The sequence below is a fragment of the Hordeum vulgare genome, chromosome 3H, assembly GCF_904849725.1.
Source record: "Hordeum vulgare subsp. vulgare chromosome 3H, MorexV3_pseudomolecules_assembly, whole genome shotgun sequence".
In the NCBI taxonomy this organism is placed as follows: domain Eukaryota; kingdom Viridiplantae; phylum Streptophyta; class Magnoliopsida; order Poales; family Poaceae; genus Hordeum; species Hordeum vulgare.
The window spans coordinates 100,366,389-100,384,614 of record NC_058520.1 but is presented as its reverse complement, the minus strand read 5'-3'; the positions used below and the strand labels follow the sequence as shown (position 1 = coordinate 100,384,614).

Genomic DNA, 18,226 nt, shown 5'->3' with positions numbered 1-18,226 from the left:
TACTACAGAGGCCGGGCCTCTCTTTTATAATGGCCTTGGTTCTCTTCCCTCGAAAACACACCCGGTGGGAAGGGTTGTCACAACGGCCATTTTGAAAGGGGACATGATTGTGGTCCGCCCTAACAAAGGTGGTCTTCGCCTGCAAAAGCCATTATTGTGACGCGCTGGTGGGCTCGGGGGTGCCTTCGTCTTGCCAAGCCCCTATCCTTGGTCTTCTTGCACCGATCGGGAAACCTTTGGGACTTGCTTTGGGAGCCCGCCAGCTGGCCCTGCTTCCTTAGCATGGAAGTTCAAATCCTCCCTGTCTGTGCTTGCTGGCACCGCTCATGTGCCGCCTATACAGCCTGCATCATCCACATGTAGTCGTAGGGTCACGGGACCGTGCCATGCTGCTCTCGACGGGCCAACCACGCAAGAACCTCAAGGGTAGCCTCGGGATGCGCCCCTGTAGCGGGCATCGCCTTATGATCCTTGGCGATGATCCCCAAGTGCCCGCCTCGCGAGGCGAGGGCCCTAACGAGGGTCTTCCTTGTCGGGCTTCCTGATGGGCCTAACCACGCTTGCCCAGCCGCATCACGCCTGGGCCGCAGGCCGACGGGCCTGGGTACCCCCAGTATGAGAGGCCCAACACTTAGCATGTTTAAGTTTAGGCTTTTCCATCACTCGAGATTCTCACAATCACTATGGTAGGATGGGTCGCTCAGACACACTTTTCTCAAAATTGTTATGGTGTAGCCAACTGATTAACATTGGGGTAGGAAGCTGAAGGGCAAGACAAATGTTGATATGAACGTTGGAGGCGCACTCACGACACATTGTTAATAGTCTAGTTTTAAATCACGTGCACATGTGTTATCTTGCAATGCACGCCGTCAAACTCCTCAACAAAGATCTTAACTCTGGTGTCCTAAAGACATTGAAGCTAAGTAACTCGCCAACAAGGAGATTTCTAGTCTTCACTCTCAAGAATTAGGCTATGGTTCAGAACACAGAGGACGAATTCAATCTAACTTTCATTAGACCCCCGCCCCCAAATCCCCAATAGTTTGACTCTCCCTCTCAATAGAAAAAATGGAAGTAGTAAACAAAATTCTACATAATAGCTTCATATTCCTCGCATGGGCATTCCAAAGACTTCATAATATCAAACTATTATTAGAGGTCATACTCTTTGGTTAAACCAAAACCTTTGGGACTTTAACCTGCGTATACTTACAACAAATCCATTAATCCCATGATTATTTTTTTCATTCGATCAACCAAGATCCCTAGGGGGCCTAAATGCACTTGCACTCACCATCTTACATGAAGAGTGCACAAGATTAACCAACATACTAGCCCACATTAAAAAGCCACAATACTAGAATATCGTCATATGGCTCGCCTACCGAAGCGCCAACTCCAACACGGGATTTTCAAATTATTGCTCCATGCGTTGCAAAGTTATGGGACTTCAATTCGTAAAAAACAGCTAAACTATACTACTAGCACAAATCCTAGTGTCATCCATTTCAAAAGGGTTAGCATCCAAGATCGAAGCTGAGAATCCAACGTTCCAAAAATAATCTCTTAATATATTTATGAGAAAAAATCATGCACCACAATTTAGTAGAGCCATTGATTTCAACTACTTTATGCTTGGCATGTTGTGTAGTCAACCACCGATTCTAAACGATTCCTTAAGAGCATCATCATTTTACAATCTGATGGTAGATGACACATATTGTATTGTGAAGCTACCCCTAACCGCCAACATGGTCATTGCGATCCGATGTGTGGCGGTTGGTCAATCTGCCATCATCGTTATGATCCATTTGCGTTCCATCTCTTTTATGACTTGTAGTTTCTTGCGAGAATATTAAACAATTCCAAGGTTGCAAAGGGATGATTGCCAATTAATCTATCCTTCTAGAAGGAATCCTTGCTTCCGTTTTGAGTGGTTATTTTCGTAGATGCTCTAAAGAGTAACATATTTGATTCATCCCAGCGGACCTAAGTTATATACCAAGGTCATCCCTAGTTGGTGCCTTGAAACCACATGCATCACAATCTGAAAGCTCTCTTGAATTGTTTCATTCCAAACAACCTTAACCCTCTAGCACTATTGGGTGGAACGTAGTCTTACAGTTAACAAGGGAGTGCCCATCCCCAACAGTTTCCCCACATCTCATTTCCTAGTGAAGCCACTTGAAATCTTGTTTCACATCCATTTAGGCAACTCAAGCCCCCCACTCCCCCCCCCCCCAAAAAAAATAGAATACCTGACCATTTCTATGAGTGAGAGGAAGGAAGTTCACCTTCTACTACCGCGTTAAGTGGAGCATTCCAGGGTGAAGAAAGCAATACTGGTGGCCAAAATCGTGATAGGCACTTAGATGTTGATTCTATCACATCTTATTTGGAATATAGCTATGTTTCGAACGAACACCTTGTGCACGCGAGCCCGTCCAAAGGGATCAAAGATCTGGCAAAGAGCATTCGACACCTCAAAATCTAGGTGTACAAAGACTCATTCATTATCAACATATAGCAAGATGGAGGCAGCCGAATCTGACATTTTTTATGTGTGTGTGGCCTTTCCCACTCTCTACATCAAGTATAGATACCCCGATTCTTGTGCTCGAGCAGTTCCGCTCTTCCTAGGCAATGCAGCGGCCGTTTTCTTCCCTGTGAACGCCGGTGAGTATACGGCTCCAACCCCTCTCTGTCTGCTGCTCCGGCAACGGGTGGAGGGGGTGGGCTCCTATTACTCTCTTGGTTTGTAGAAGTAGGGGTTCGTGTTCGTCTAGGAGCGCAAATTTGGTGAGAATGGCGCTACATCGAATAAGATGGCTTCGGCATCTCTCTCACCACGGCGATGTTGTCCATGACGACATCGAAGAGGTGATGGCTTTGTCTACCTATTGTTTGTTCAAAGCACGGGCTTTAGGCCCGTTGTGTTTTCTTGCTGTTTGTATATGTGTCACAAAAAATAGGAAAATATGGTATTCCTGGAACACGGTTGGAGGAGCGTTGGCATCAGCTCTCGTCTTCTCCCCCTGCATGGACGGAGGGAAGCAACGGATTCGGATCCACGACAACATGGCGAATTTCCTCGGTGTACATGCCACATCGACAAGCGCTTGTTTTGCAGGCGAGGTCATCAACTCGCAACGCCTTTTTGGTTGTGGCGTTGGCTTGGATCATGAGGTGTTGTAGATCTGTTGCTTCTTCCGACGAGCGCGTCTGTGGTCGATGGTTTCTGTTTTGGTTATCTGCAAGAACTCCAAAGAACTTATTTGTAATATCCTTCTTGGGGTTTTTTCAGCAAAGTTTCGAGGACATGTGTCCTATCCTTGTATCTGTACATGATATCGCATCGTTATGTAATTGTACTCTGTTTATTGATTAATATAAGTGTGCAGTTTCAAAAAAAATAAAGCTGCACACTTAATTAATATAATCTACATATTATTCTACGGGCATGTATTTATTTCGGGCTTTAAAATTTTCTAAAATTCTTAACTTTTAACCCTGGCATCAAATTTCAAATCCGTTTTGACCATTATGTTTGTCGTGATGAGTATTTGAAAACTAGATCCCAATTTGATAGATTCCGACAAACTTTTTTTTAAAACTTTGGAGTGATATTGCGACAACTTTTATTGCTAAAAAGCAACTTCTTATTAGTGCGTGTAGTATGATCGCCTATCAACAAAAAATCCTTCAAAGTTATCTACCATGACTAAAAGGTTAACTAACTTCACCCTTTAGCAATCACATGTCAGATATCGTCAGCTATTTCCAAACTGAAATGGTTAAATTATGCGGTGGATGTGCATGCTCGCATCCTTATGCGTTGAATGGGCATTAATTCCTGTACGAAAAATTCAAAAAGCTAAACTGCGTGTCGGTATTATGATATGTTTTCATCGTTGGGTTACGCGTGACCAACTCTTCAAAACGAGATCCCACATGAATATTTTTTAAATATTTTTTTCAAAAGCAACTTTGATGCTAGATGAGGCAACCTTAGTGTTAAACAGAAGCAACTTTGATGCTAGATGAATTGCATCGTGTGCATACACATGAGTTGCTTGTTGAATGTACTAGAGTTGCGCAAAAACACACTAAAAGTTGCTAACTTTTTTGTGATACTCGAGTGCAATCATGACAACTATTTACAAATAGCAGGCAATTGGGCATCAATGATAGGCAACTGAACATCAACCGTAGGCAATTGACCATCAATAATAGGCAACTGATCATCAAAATTGAGCAATTTCACAGTATTTGTAGGCAACTCAGCATCAACCATAGGCAACTCATCATCCTTAATACACAACTAGCACTAGTAGAAAACATGTCTTACGTTCGCCCATTTAGTCCAAGTTATGTTTTGGCCCGGGACTAATGTGACCATTAGTCCTGGTTCGAGGGGCTCGAGGCCAAACGACATTTGTCCCGGTTCGTTAAGGGCCTTTAGTCCCGGGTTGAGTCACGAACCGGAACTTAAGGGTGGTGGCAACCGTTTGCTTGGTGCGAGCCCCTTCAGTCTCGGTTGGTGTCTCAAACCGGGACTTAAGGTCCAAACCGTTCGCATCCCGCGTCATTTCGCGTGATGAAAAACAAGATAAAATGGTACAGTACCGCGAGGGCTATAGTAACTCCGGCCATTATGTTCGTCCCCTCTGCTCTCTCCTCTCTTTTTCCCCATATCTTCCACCATGGATGATCCAATCACTCGCTACGGGAAGGTGCTCACACATGGCACAACCGAACTCATTGTCGTCTACACGAACGACAACGCCATGGTGCCATGTTTTCTTTCCTATTTCGTGGAACGTCTTGAAGTGGCGGAGGAGAAAGACAAGTTCATGGGGCTTGATCTCGAGTACATGGCTAATCAAGAAGCTGTTACCGTCATCCAACTTTGTTTCAAGAGCAATGTCATGGTCTTCCAATGGGTGAGGTAAGTTTTGAGGATTTTTTTTATCAAAGGTTATGAAAATTGCATAGGATAGCAATATGTTCCATTTGAATCCTAAAGATCAATTTCTCTTTAGTTGTAGTGAAACAATTTTCCTTGTTGCATATTGGCAAAACCGTGGGAGAACATATATGTCATAGTAAATTTAGGGTTTCGTGATCTATTCATAGGATATGAAAATTGCATAGGATGGCAATATGTTCCATTTGAATCCTATGGGAAATATCAATTCCTCTTTAGTTGTAGTGAAAGAATTTCCCTTGTTGCATATATTTATTCTTTTGATTCATATATGAAAATTGCATAGGATAGCAACATCTAGGGCTTCTTTTGATTCCTCTTTTGTTGTAGTGAATGAATTTTCCTTTATAGTTGCATATTATACGTATGCCAAAATATACTTGTTATGATTCTTAATTATTATACTTGTGCCGAAATGTATTTGTTTTGCAGGAGTATGTAACATTTGTTCAATTTTAATTTGTTGTTGTTGCAGTAGTGACAAGCATTGTCCAGTACTCATGGACTTCCTTCACAGCAGCATACGTTTTTCTAGTGGTTATATAAGGAATGACAAGCTCAAGATGAGGCACAACTTCGATATTGAGATACCAGCTGACTACCACATTCATATCCAAGACATATTCAGGCTTCAACATACGAGGACTTCGATGGCTCATATGACAATCGCCATGATCGACGAGGAGTATGCTGATATGAAGACCAAATTCCCCTCGGATCAACACAAAGAGTGGAAGATGACCCCACTTCACGGTATCAACATTGAGTATGCAACAAAAGATGAGTACGTTGCATACGAGTTGTACCGCAGGATTCGAATCATCAACTATGGCCAATGTCACCTCATACATCAAGCACCACCACCACCACCACCAATTTGGGGATATTCTGATTTAGACGAGTAGTGTTCGCAACGGCGAACACTTCTATTTCTAGCTATTGTTATGTACTGCTTGGAGTTCTCTAGCTCGGGCGAGTTTTTTATTTATGTACCTGTTTAAATATAATGCGAGGAAGATTTCTGGAGCATTGTGATGTAAGATACCATGCCAAGTTTCAACCTTTATAGAGTTCATTTGTAGTGCTTTTTAATTTCAAGGTCATTTCCCTAAAAAATCATTAAATGCATGAAAAATAGCAAGTGAAGTTAGAAACTGTTGAAATTTGAGGATGTGGCTTGGAATGGTGCATATTGAATGCACAAAAAGTATGGAGTCGAAACAAGTTAACAAAAATGAAATGCCCGTGTAACATATGCGTTTTTGTCCAAAACCCTAATACTCTAAAGTAGATGGCCAAGTTTGTACACGAAGTGCATTCAGTTTTTGTCGTAATCCTCTCAACTTTTTAGCACATGTCGTGTGTATGAAATGATGATACCACGCCAAGTTTCAATCTTTTTAGAGTTCATTTATAGTGCTTTTATATTTGAGGGTCATTTAACTAAAAAAATAATTGTATGCATGAAAAATAGAAACTCAAGTTAGAAACTGTTGAAATTTGAGGATGTGGCTTGGAATGGTGCATATTGAATGCATAAAAAGTATGGAGTTGAAACAAGTTAACAAAAATGAAATGCTCGTGTAACATGTGAGTTTTCATCTGAAACCCTCATACTCTAAAGTAGATGGCCAAGTTTGTACACAAAGTGCATTCAGTTTTTGTCGTAATCCTCTCAACTTTTTAGCACATGATATGTGTGTGAAATGATGATACCATGCCAAGTTTCAATCTTTTTAGAGTTCATTTGTAGTGCTTTTAAATTTCAGGGTCATTTACCTAAAAAATCATTATATGCATGAAAAATAGCAACTCAAGTTAGAAACTATTGATATTTGAGGATGAGGCTTGGAATGGTGCATATTTAATGCACAAAAAGTCTGGAATTGAAACAAGTTAACAAAAATGAAATGCCCGTGTAACATATGAGTTTTCATGCGAAACCCTCATACTCTAAAGTAGATGGCCAAGTTTGTACACAAAGTGCATTCGGTTTTTGTCGTAATCCTCTCAACTTTTTAGCACATTATATGTGTGTGAAATGATTATACGATGCCAAGTTTCAACCGTTTTAGAGTTCATTTGTAGTGCTTTTTAATTTTAGGGTCATTTACCTAAAAAACTATTAAATGCATGAAAAAAAGCAACTGAAGTTAGAAACTATTGAAATTTGAGGATATGGCTTGGAATGGTGCATATTGAATGCACAGAAAGTGTGGAGTTGAAACAATTTAACAAAAATGAAATGCCCATGTAACATATGAGTTTTCGTCCGAAACCCTCATACTCCGAAGTAGATGGCCAAGTTTGTACACGAAGTGCATTCAGTTTTTGTTATAATCCTCTCAACTTTTTAGCACATGCTATGTGTGTGAAATGGTGATACCATGCCAAGTTTTAACCTTTTTAGCATGGAAGGACCAACAACGTATGCACACAAAAGATGGCATACATCAGGGTCGTGCCAGCTACGCTCTTGCCAAAGAAGAGAAGGAAATCTTATATCAACTCTAGACTTTTTGTGCGTTCAGTATGCACCATTCGGAGCCACGTTAGTAACTTTCAACCCTTTCTCACATCATTTGCTATTTTTCATGCATTTACTGATTTTTTAAAGCTAAATGACCTTGAAATTCAAAAGAACAACAAATGAACTCTGAAAAGGTTGAAAGTTGGCATGATATCATCATTTCATCCACATAAGATGTGCAAAAAGGTTGAGAGGGTTACGACAAAAATAGGATGCACTTCGTGTACAAAATGGACAATCTCTTTCGAAGTATGAGGGTTTGAGACGAAAACTCATCTGTTACAAAGGCATTTCATTTTTTTAATAACCTAAGAATTACCGAATTGAATATAATGATAAAACACACTAATATGAAAGAGAATAAAAAAGAATCACTAAAAATAAATAAAGCAGAAAACAAAAAAAAGTTATTCACAAACTAGTGATTCACAAAAATTTCAAATAATTCAAATTTGAAAACTACTCGCACTAACAGAAAGTTTATAATTTTTTTACCTAAAGCAAAAAAGATTCACAAAGAAACTATAAATAAAGGAAAAACAACTCAGAAACAAAAGAAGATAAAGAAAGTAGGAAAATGAAAAATAAATAAATAAAGCCCTCCTACTCGGCCACATCGGCCTGCATACGACTAGAAACCTAACCTGTAGTTGGGCCAGGATGCAGGCCCGCAAGGCCCAGTAGGCCCACCAGGCAGCAACAATGAGGTAGGCCCAGAAGGCCTGCATTAGAGAGGAGCTCAATGCATTGCCGACGTCGGGGCTTATAAACAGGTGTCGGCTCACCTCAACTAGCGAGGTGGGACTAAACATCCCCCGCGCCCCTTGCCAGCCCCCGCCACCCCTTTAGTACCGGTTGGAGCCACCAACCGGGACTAAAGGGGTGGCGAGGGTTGCCGGTTTCGCGCCCTTTGGGCTCGCAAAATTTACCTTTAATCCCGGTTGGTGGCTCCAATCGGGACTAAAGGGGTGGCGGGGGCTGGCGGTTTCGCGCCCTTTGGGCTCGCCAAATTTACCTTTAATCCCGGTTGGTGGCTCCAACCGGGACTAAAGATTGGGGTATATAAGTAGGACTTCGGAAATTTTGATCTCCCTCTCTCCATTCGATCCCCAATACCGACGCCCCTACCCCCGGCGCCTCCAGGCTGCCGGAGTCGCCGCCGCCCCAGAAGCCGTCCTCGTCGTCGCCGCCACCGACGTCCTCCGCCTGCGCCTCCTCCCTCTGCCTGTCGATGAGCAGCTGCTGCACCCCGACCCTCCTCTGCTCCCACAGTGAGCTCGGAGCTCCTCGCTCTCCTCCCCTAGCTTCGGCCGCCTCCCGTCGGCTTGGCCGAGCGCAGCGGAGCCATGGCCGTCGCCTTGCCCGAGCGCGGCGGCGCCATGGCCGCCGGCCTACCCGAGCGCGGCCGCCTCCTTCCTCCATAGATTATGATTCATTTAGTAACTTTTAGCAGTGAAGGTTTGCTCATGAATCGATTCTGATGTTTCATAGGAATCGTGATGCAAAGGAATTGTATATGTCACTAGGTTGTATCTTGCCTACAGAATATGTTGTCAGATACTTTCTTATATTTTTTATTATATAGAGAGCAACATTTATAAATAATACCTATTATGTACTTGAGTTGTGGTTGGTGCTCTTGAAGAATATGTTGTCAGAACTTCAGGTTTACAATAGCTTAAAAATAATACCTATTATGTACTCGAGTTGTGCTTGGTTCTCTAGAAGAAAATTTTGCTGCACCTTGAACTTAAAATTAGTGTAAAATCTGAAAGTAAAAGGAGATGGGAATATATCAACATGAAAAAATAGAAAAAAATGAGATCTTCATGTTCACTTTAGTCATGGATTGCCAACGGAACCTCCATTACCATCCTAGTTTAGAATTCAATAATATTAACCCTCGCCAAATCCTATCAGTTTGAGCTAGTGACATTTCCTACACTTCAGATCTGTTCATAATAAATTCACTCTAATCGCATGTATGGTACCTATCTCACACTACAATTTTTGCACTTAAATAGTTGTAAAAGTGTACTAAATATTAGGAATTTCAATAGTTGTAGAATTGGTTCTCGACGTTGACGATGCCTTGCCCGCATCATCGTCATCGACTCGGTGGCGACCACCTGCTTGAGAGGCACCAGCATGTCCGGGACTGGGCTCCGTGGGCTGGCACTGGGAGGAGCTACCTTCCAGGGCGCGCAACTTGGTGAGGTATCGGGCTCCCGTCGTCGACTCGGAGCTTCTTTGGTGGCGGTCACATGGGCCACTTTCGGTGTCAAGGCTGCCGGCCCTCGAGGAGGAGGTACGTCACCTTGTCAGGGAGGAGGACGAGCACGTCCTTCGCTACATGGAGGCATTGGACGCCAGGTTCTCTAATACGTGGCAGGTTGTTCAGGGATCTCACCCACGCTATGATCCGGTGATGGTTCCTGCTCTTTGGGTGTCGACCGCCCGCGCCTCACTACATCGGCAGCTCTTTCTTGGTTGATCAGTTAGATATTATTTGATGATGCATTAATTAAGTGATGTATTCAAGATTATATATTCGATAATATTAAGTGGACTATTCGATGATGCCACCAATCGGGACTAAAGGGCTGGGCTATATAAGCATGCCCTTCTTCCTCCCTGAACTTCTCCGTTTTCGATCTCGCGCGACGGCGAACACTGCCCCGACGCCCTGACGCCGAACGCACCGCCGCCAGTCTGCCGCGCGCGACGCCCCCCGCCACCCTCGCCGACACTCTCCTTCCCTCACCACGGCGGACCCTATCCCCGCGACGCTACCCCTTCCCACCGCGGCGCCCCGCACCCCCGTGGCGCCACCGCCGGCGGCACTCCCCTTTCCCCACGGCCGACGCCACCCCCTTCCCCAACATGGCACCCCGTATCCCCGCGACGCCACCGCCGGCGCCACTCCCCTTTCCCCACCACCGATGCCACCCCCTTCCCCACCGCGACACCCCCATACCCGCGGTGCCACACCCCTTCCCCAACGCAGTACCCCCATCCCCGAGGCGCCACCCCCTTCCCCATCGTCGGCGCCTCCTCTAGTACTATGAGTTCTTTGTTTTCTTTTGCTTTTTTCATTTCATTGGATCCATTAGGTTAATTAAGTTAGTTTAGCACTCTATTACTGTTAGTTATGTCACAGTTAGTGTTAAATAGGTTATTGTTAGTTTAGGTTAAGTAGGTTATTAGTGCAAAAGAAGAAGATTTTGGTTTAGATTTTGATTTGACATATAAGTGATTTAGGTTTTAGAGTTGATTTGGTTTTTTGTTTTGTTGCAATTTTATGCAAGCAAGTATGTTAGTGTGATATATGGATTTGGGATAGAAAAACCCAAGGAATCAAATGGTGGCATTAGATTTTACTTTTGTGCAAGTTTCTAAAAATGACATTTTGTGATGAGGTGGCATCTTGTCATTTTCATAGGAATTATTGTGTGCATGATTTGAAGTTTGTGTCAACATGAAAGTTCTACATTTTTGTGAAGTCTAAGGCCTGGTATTTTTGTTGGGCATGTTACTCCAATAGATAAGTGGATACCTTGTTGATAACATGTGTAGAAAATATTGTTGTTTGCATAGATAGACATATTTCTAAGTGTTGGGACTGTTGTTTCCAGAGATGTGTTGCTATTTCGTGGTTGCACCAATGGCATTAATTGTAGTGGTTGAACCCATGTACAACTTGGTGCCACAAGTTTGTTTATAAGACTTTGCATCATAGTTTTATTCCTTGTCAAAGTTACTATTCTGTTGGAAATGGTAGGAACTGAAAATCTGTGATTTTCACCAAGTCAGAAATTCTGTTATTAGTTTCTTTGCCGGCGGGCAGGGCTTGGGAAAAGTTCATTAAACAGGTTGAAGGCCAATGAAAACAAAAACTGAAATGGGTGCGGCCAGGGTAATTAATTAAGTACTACTAGCTAGCTACCATCTATTTAATTCTAGCTAGTTTCAATACTATTGTCATGCTGGATTAAGTATTACCTAATTGAATTCTATTCTCGTAATTAAAGTGCCTAGGGCAGGCGCCGGGGAATAATATATGTGCATACTACGTTTGCGAGAACATTCGCATGATGACGCCCGAAAGGTCCAAAAGTGATTGACAACTTTGGATACGTTTGCCAGAACACTATTCACAATTCTTTTTATCGTGATCTAGTATATATATATACACAACTAATATATTCATATTGATTTGCTTTTTTAATAAAGATCAAAGGCATGCGGGATCGTCTCCTACCAACGGTCGCGTACGAGCAATTCAAGAGAAAATAGCGGGATTTTTGCTCGACCCAGACATAGATCCGAAAGGAGAATACCATTACAAGCTGTAATGCCTCCATGTAATGATTTGCAGATTGTAGGAGAAATTGTATATATACATGTGTATGTATGCATGGTCGTGCGAGAAATTTGATGATATATATATGGTCGGTTTTACGAGAAATTCTATTTTTATATATGCATAATGTGTACAATATGTAGTAGCGTAAAATATGTTTGAAATGAAAAACACAAAATTAAAAGGAAAAATAAACCAGAAACCCAAAACCCCTGAACCTTTTAGTCCCGGTAGGTGCCCCACCCCCGGCGCGGGCTCGTGCCATGTGGTCAGCATTCGGTCCCGGTTCATGACGAACCGGCACTAAGGGGGGCTTTAGTCCCCACACTTTAGTGCCGGTTGTAGAATCGATACTAAATGTCCTTACAAACCGGGACTGTTGCCTGATTCTGCACTACTGTAGGCATCAATGTTTGGCAAGTTTATAGTATTTGTAGGCAATTAAGCATCAACCATATGCAACTACTTGTACGTAGCACTAAATGTGTCTCATGTTTTGTGTGATTTTTTCATTTTTACAAAAACCAACCAAATAGATAGTCCAACTAGACCAAAAAATAAATTGTTGTTCTATAACATTAAAGTTGCCTCACTATCATCTAAAGTTACCCAAAAAAGATTGCCGAAACCTAGATCAAAAATAAGTTGCTTTCATTTATGGGATCTATTTTTAAAAAATTCGTCGTAGGAAAGACAGCCATAAAACGAATCTCAATTCTGATGCTTAATTTAAAAAATATAATATAAAAGACGAATGTAATTAATTACATTGAAAGAGGAACCCAATCGTTTTTTTCTATGGGATGTCCTTGCGCGCGCGAGTGTTGTTCCATTCTGACAGTGCGCTCACGCCCGCGGGCGGCTTTGTGCCGGCAAGCCGCGTCCATACATCTTTAGCGCGAGACCTTTCGATAGAAAAGGAAAAACATGCAGCACTGTTACATGCAACTGAGCCGCCGCTTTCAGTGGCTAGTTGTAGCCTGTAGGGCACCTGTAGCTACTCGTAGGACACCTATTCTTTCACCTAGATTGCAAGATCCCGGCCATCGATATATACGCTTATCTCACTATATTCGTGCACTCAGCTACTCACGGTACATGCAGACATGTACATGCCATGATCACAAAGTACGTACGACACAATCAAGAAAAGGATCTTTGAGCCTCTACCCTTTTGATCTGATGATGCAAAGACTCCAAAATAGTCGGTCCTCACACGCAAGCAAGCTAATTAACACCGGATTCTGCATTTCTGTTTAACACTTACTCCCTTCATAAGTTAATACAAAAGCGTTTAGATTATTATTTTAGTTATTTAAATATTTTTATATTAATTTACAGAGGGAGTACAGTGTATGCGTATTCTACCTATACACAAGGTGCCCTTATTTATGCCCATCTCTCCGCTTGAAAGGAGCGTCACCAAACACAGAGAGATCGATCGATCACTCAAGCTAGGACTACAGATGGCCGTGAGGAACAAAGCGCGAGAGATGAGACTGATAGCCGCTCTCTTCGTGCTCAACTGCCTCCTCAAGACAACGACGACGAGCCCCGCCACCTCGGCGTACTCACGTGGTGATGCGCTCGCGTGGAGGCCAGCCACCTCCTTACTCCACCAGCTCCGCCACCTCGGGGTTCGCGCGCTGATCCGTGACGATGCCGAGGCCACCGCGCTGGCGTCCGCCGACTTCGGCAACGTGTCGGACGCCCAGCCGCCGCCGGCAGCCGTGCTCTACCCGTCGCTCCCCGAGGACATCGCCAAGCTGCTGCGCGCCTCGTGCACGCACCCCTCCCCGTTCCCCGTGTCTGCCCGGGGCTGCGGCCACTCGACCCGAGGCCAGGCGTCCGCACCCCGCGGCGTAGTCGTGGACATGATGTCGCTCGGGTGCCACGCCGGCGGCTCAAGCATCCGCCTCTCCGTCTCGGTCGACGGCCGCTACGTCGACGCCGGCGGCGAGCAGCTGTGGGTGGACGTGCTGCGTGCAGCCCTGGCGCACGGCCTCACCCCGTGGTCGTGGACCGACTACCTGCACCTCACCGTCGGCGGCACCCTCTCCAACGCGGGAATCAGCGGCCAGGCCTTCCGCCACGGCCCCCAAATATCCAGCGTCCAAGAACTCGACGTGATCAGCGGTACGTGTGTGGACGACGGCACAAGATGAACCCGTTTGGTTCTTCATGTCTCGTTCACGTACTAGTAGTACTAAAGATTGTGAATTACTGATATGTAGGGCTCGGGGAGATGGTGACATGCTCAAAGGATAAGCACGCGGACCTGTTCGACGCCGTGCTGGGCGGGCTGGGGCAGTTCGGTGTCATAACGCGGGCGCGCATCCCGCTGATGCCGGCGCCGGCGAGGGCGCGCTGGGTGCGACTCTTCTACACGAGTGCGGCGGCGCTCACGGCCGATCAGGAGGGGCTCATTGGCATCAACCTCGGCACCGCAGTCTCCGGACTCATGGACTACGTCGAGGGCTCGGTGGTGCTCGCAGACCAGGGCCGAGCAGGGAGCTGGCGCTCGTCCTTCTTCTCGGACGCCGACGCGGCGCGCATCGCCGCGCTCGCGGAGGAGGCGGGCGGCATCCTTTACTGCCTCGAGGGAGCGCTATACTACGGCGGCGCTGCCGCTGCTCGCGGCGGTGAGTCTGACGTCGATCAGGTAAAAAATTGTAGTAATATCATCTTTTGTCGGTGAGGGTGCGCGCGTAGGCTCCATTCGTGTCGTTTAGCTGGAGTACTGACCTGGGCATGACGCGCGCGGTGCATGCATATCCGTGAAGCATCAACGTCGTCGTACGTAGTTGGTCGACCTTTGTCTGCCCCTGGAATGCTCCTGTACAGGTCTGAGTCCTGTCCCTGTCGCAAATCTAACCCGGCCCCATCAGCAGTAATACGGGTTTAGGGGCTTGAGTAAACTACTCTCTCAGTCCCCAAAATGTAGGGTGTGTTTTGACATTATGGTATTCAAGAGTATTAGCTTATACTCCCTTCGTTTCTAAATATAAGTTTTTTAAAATTTTTTACTAGGTGACTACTCCCTCTGTTTCTAAATATAAGTCTTTTAAAATATTTCACTAAAGGTCTACATACGGAGTAAAATGAATGAATCCATACTCTAAAATATGTCTATATACATCCGTATATAGTTTACTAGTGAAACCTCTAGAAAGACTTATATTTAGGAACGAAGGGAGTACATACAAAGCAAAATGAGTGAATATACACTCTAAAATATGTCTACATACATCCGTATGTAGTCTTCTAGTAGAATCTCTAGAAAAACTTATATTTAAAGACGAAGGGAGTATAAAAAAATGATTTTGTCTTTTTTTTCACAAAAAATAGGGAGATTTCATTAGCGGCATTTTATCCATACACAAGTTTACAACTTTATTTGTGACGTACCTAACCAAATGGCAGTATGGGGTGTACTACACCCGTAGGGCACGAGGCTATGACTAACTTTACTTTAAGTGCGTCTAATATTCGTAATCAAAAACTTTCGTGGGTCCTCTAACATCAATGATTTTAAATTGTATAATCTGGTTTGCTATAAATATTTAGACATCTTAAAATCTAGAATGACACAAATGTGTACAATCTACGTTTGCCCATCTTTAGTTGGATTAAGACTTAAAGTCTGAACTAAGACTTTGACCAAATTTATGGGAACTTGCCCTATGAAATTTTCCCTTCAAAAATATTGGGCTGGAGTGACCTATATGGTAATAAAACAGACAAACTAATAATTTTATACAAAAACCATTTCAAAATAAGTGACTCCAGTTTGTATTAACTTTATATTAAAACTAGTATAAAATTTATTTATTTTGGGACGGAGGGAGTAATAAGAAGAAATTTCTTCTATGATAGAAGTAGGACTATAGTACATAAAAGGGAAATAGACATCACTTCATTTGTGGTGGGTGACTAGCTAGTAGGGACTAGCTTGTGCACGAATAAATCAATTATTATCGGCGGTCTCGTTATCTACTTATATACTTTTGCCAGAATTACTTCAAAACTAGCAAGTAGACTTTTGCCAGAATTACTTCATCCATGCATTAATCAAGAGCTAGCTAGCCCATGCACTTTCTTCGAGCTAGTACACTGTACAGGCAGTAGGCCTGTAGCACTGCGCGAACAAGATCTAACGCATGAACAGGGACCGTGCATGCATTGCATATCAGCATATGCAAGCGGCCAAACCCTACGATCTTTCCTGGCCTACATGGCTCTTCCAGTTCCATCCGTATAGACGTCACACTGCACCACTTGTCAGCAAAATAACCCCCTCCGTCAGCTTTTGACAAATTTGTACGGCCTGGTCGTACAAATCTTTGTCCGGATCTCGTGTGAAAACCTACCGGACACTGTATCACACTATCACTCGAAAAACGCACGTTGGTTCGCGTTCCCGTAGATGCACACCTTGCAGCCAGTAAACAAGAATGTAAAACTGGTTTCTGTTTCATTTTTTGTTATCGTAAAACTCTGCATGTATATATGCCAACTTTGACACGTCCATCGTATCTTGCATGCCTTCATATAGATTTTACATGTGGAAAAATTATACTCCCTCCGTTCGTAAATGTAAGTATTTATAAAGATTCCATTACAAAGTATATTAGATACATAAAAATATATTTGAGAGTGTAGATTTATTTATTTTGCTTCATATATAATTTAGAATGAAAATTTTGAAAAGCACTTATATCTAAAAACGGAGGGAGTACTCGCTCCATTCATAAATATAAGTGTTTTAATAGATTTTATTATAAAGTAGGAGTACATACAAAGTATAAAATGAGTGCATGTACACTAGAAAATATGCCTATATATATTCATATATACGTAGTTTACAGTAGAATCTCTTCAAACATTTGTATTTAGGATCGGAGGGAGTACTAATTAGTGCATGCATGTACCGACGTTTGCTAACAAATCGCATACTATGTGGGTGGTGCATACGTGCAGAGGCTGGATGTGCTACTGCGGGAGCTGCGGTACGCGCGTGGGTTCGCGTTCGTGCAGGACGTGTCGTACGCGGGGTTCCTTGACCGGGTGCGCGACGGCGAGCTCAAGCTCCGCGCTGCCGGCCTCTGGGACGTGCCGCATCCCTGGCTCAACCTCTTCCTCCCGCGCTCCCGCGTCCTCGACTTCGCTGTCGGCGTCTTCCACGGCATCCTCCGCCGTGACAGCACCACCGGCGCCATGGGACCCGTCCTCGTCTACCCCATGAACCGGAACAGGTGGGACCCTGACACGTCAGCTGTGTTCCCGGACGAGGAGGAGGTGTTCTACACCGTGGGCATCTTACGGTCGTCGGTGCCGGCGTGGACGGACGACGGTCGCCAGCTGCTGAGGCGCCTGGAGGAGCAGAACGAAGAGATCTTAAGATTCTGCGAGGAGATGGGGATACCTTGCGTGCAGTATCTGCCGTATTACGGCGACCAGGAAGGGTGGGAGAAGAAGCACTTTGGTCCAGCCAAGTGGGCCAGGTTCGTCGAGCGGAAGAGGAAGTATGATCCCAAGGCGATCCTGTCCCGTGGTCAGAGAATTTTCACCTCCCCGCTGGCTTGATCCATCCATCGATCGATGATGACCTAGCTAGCTATCTGATGCGATATGCATGGATGTTATCATGATATTTCCTTTTTACGTGGTCCCGGCCTGAGCACCGATCGGAATATATATACGTATGGTACATATCATGGTGACAAGGGAGATTTGGTTTGAGTTTCCCGTATGTTAGATTGTTGTTAGCTACGCACGTGATGCTATCTCATGTTAGGTCGAAGTTAATTGCTAGGTGATGCAATCTTGAATGGAGTATGTCATAAGACATGAATGTAACTTGTTTACATAATACTCCATCCGTCCCAAAATAGATGATTTAACTTTATACTAACTTTCTAAAGTACAATAAATAACTTAACTTTATACTAACTTTATAAAGTACTCTCTCAATATCTAAATAATTGTAGTTAAGGAAAACTAGTCTAGATCTTTCCAACTATAATTATTTAGGTAGAGAGGAAGTACTTTATTAAGTCACTTACTAGTTCTCCTCAACTATAATTATTTAGATATAGAGGAAGTACTTCATAAACTTAGTATAAAGTTAAGTCACTTATTTTAAAGTGAAGGGAATAAAACACAGCTTTATGAAATAGGCTTCCGGCTTTCTGTATTAATATAGCAACCATCCGATACAATTGCGAGTTCAAACCTAAGGCAAGCAACTCAATCCCATCAAAAAGAAAAACATGAGAAAAACAAGAGAAAAAAATACAAATAGCATCGGATCGACGAAAGCAATTGTATATCACAACCGCTG

General features: G+C 43.8%; 1 protein-coding gene across 1 annotated transcript; it reads left to right on the top strand.

Moving 5' to 3' along the window:
• The first annotated feature begins 13,278 nt into the window (after positions 1–13,278).
• Positions 13,279–17,600, top strand: LOC123439615 (cytokinin dehydrogenase 2-like). Its single transcript, XM_045116304.1, has 3 exons — positions 13,279–14,019; positions 14,118–14,545; positions 16,864–17,600. The coding sequence occupies exons 1-3, from the start codon at positions 13,350–13,352 to the stop codon at positions 17,467–17,469; spliced, it is 1,704 nt and encodes a 567-aa protein (XP_044972239.1). The 5' UTR covers positions 13,279–13,349; the 3' UTR covers positions 17,470–17,600.
• Positions 17,601–18,226: the final 626 nt, after the last annotated feature.

Coding starts and splice junctions, on each gene's coding strand:
- LOC123439615 (XM_045116304.1), top strand. CDS start 13,350: ATGGCCGTGAGGAACAAAGCGCGAGAGATGAGACTGATAGCCGCTCTC. Junction 14,020..14,117: donor AGAACTCGACGTGATCAGCG/GTACGTGTGTGG, acceptor ACTGATATGTAG/GGCTCGGGGAGATGGTGACA. Junction 14,546..16,863: donor GTGAGTCTGACGTCGATCAG/GTAAAAAATTGT, acceptor GCATACGTGCAG/AGGCTGGATGTGCTACTGCG.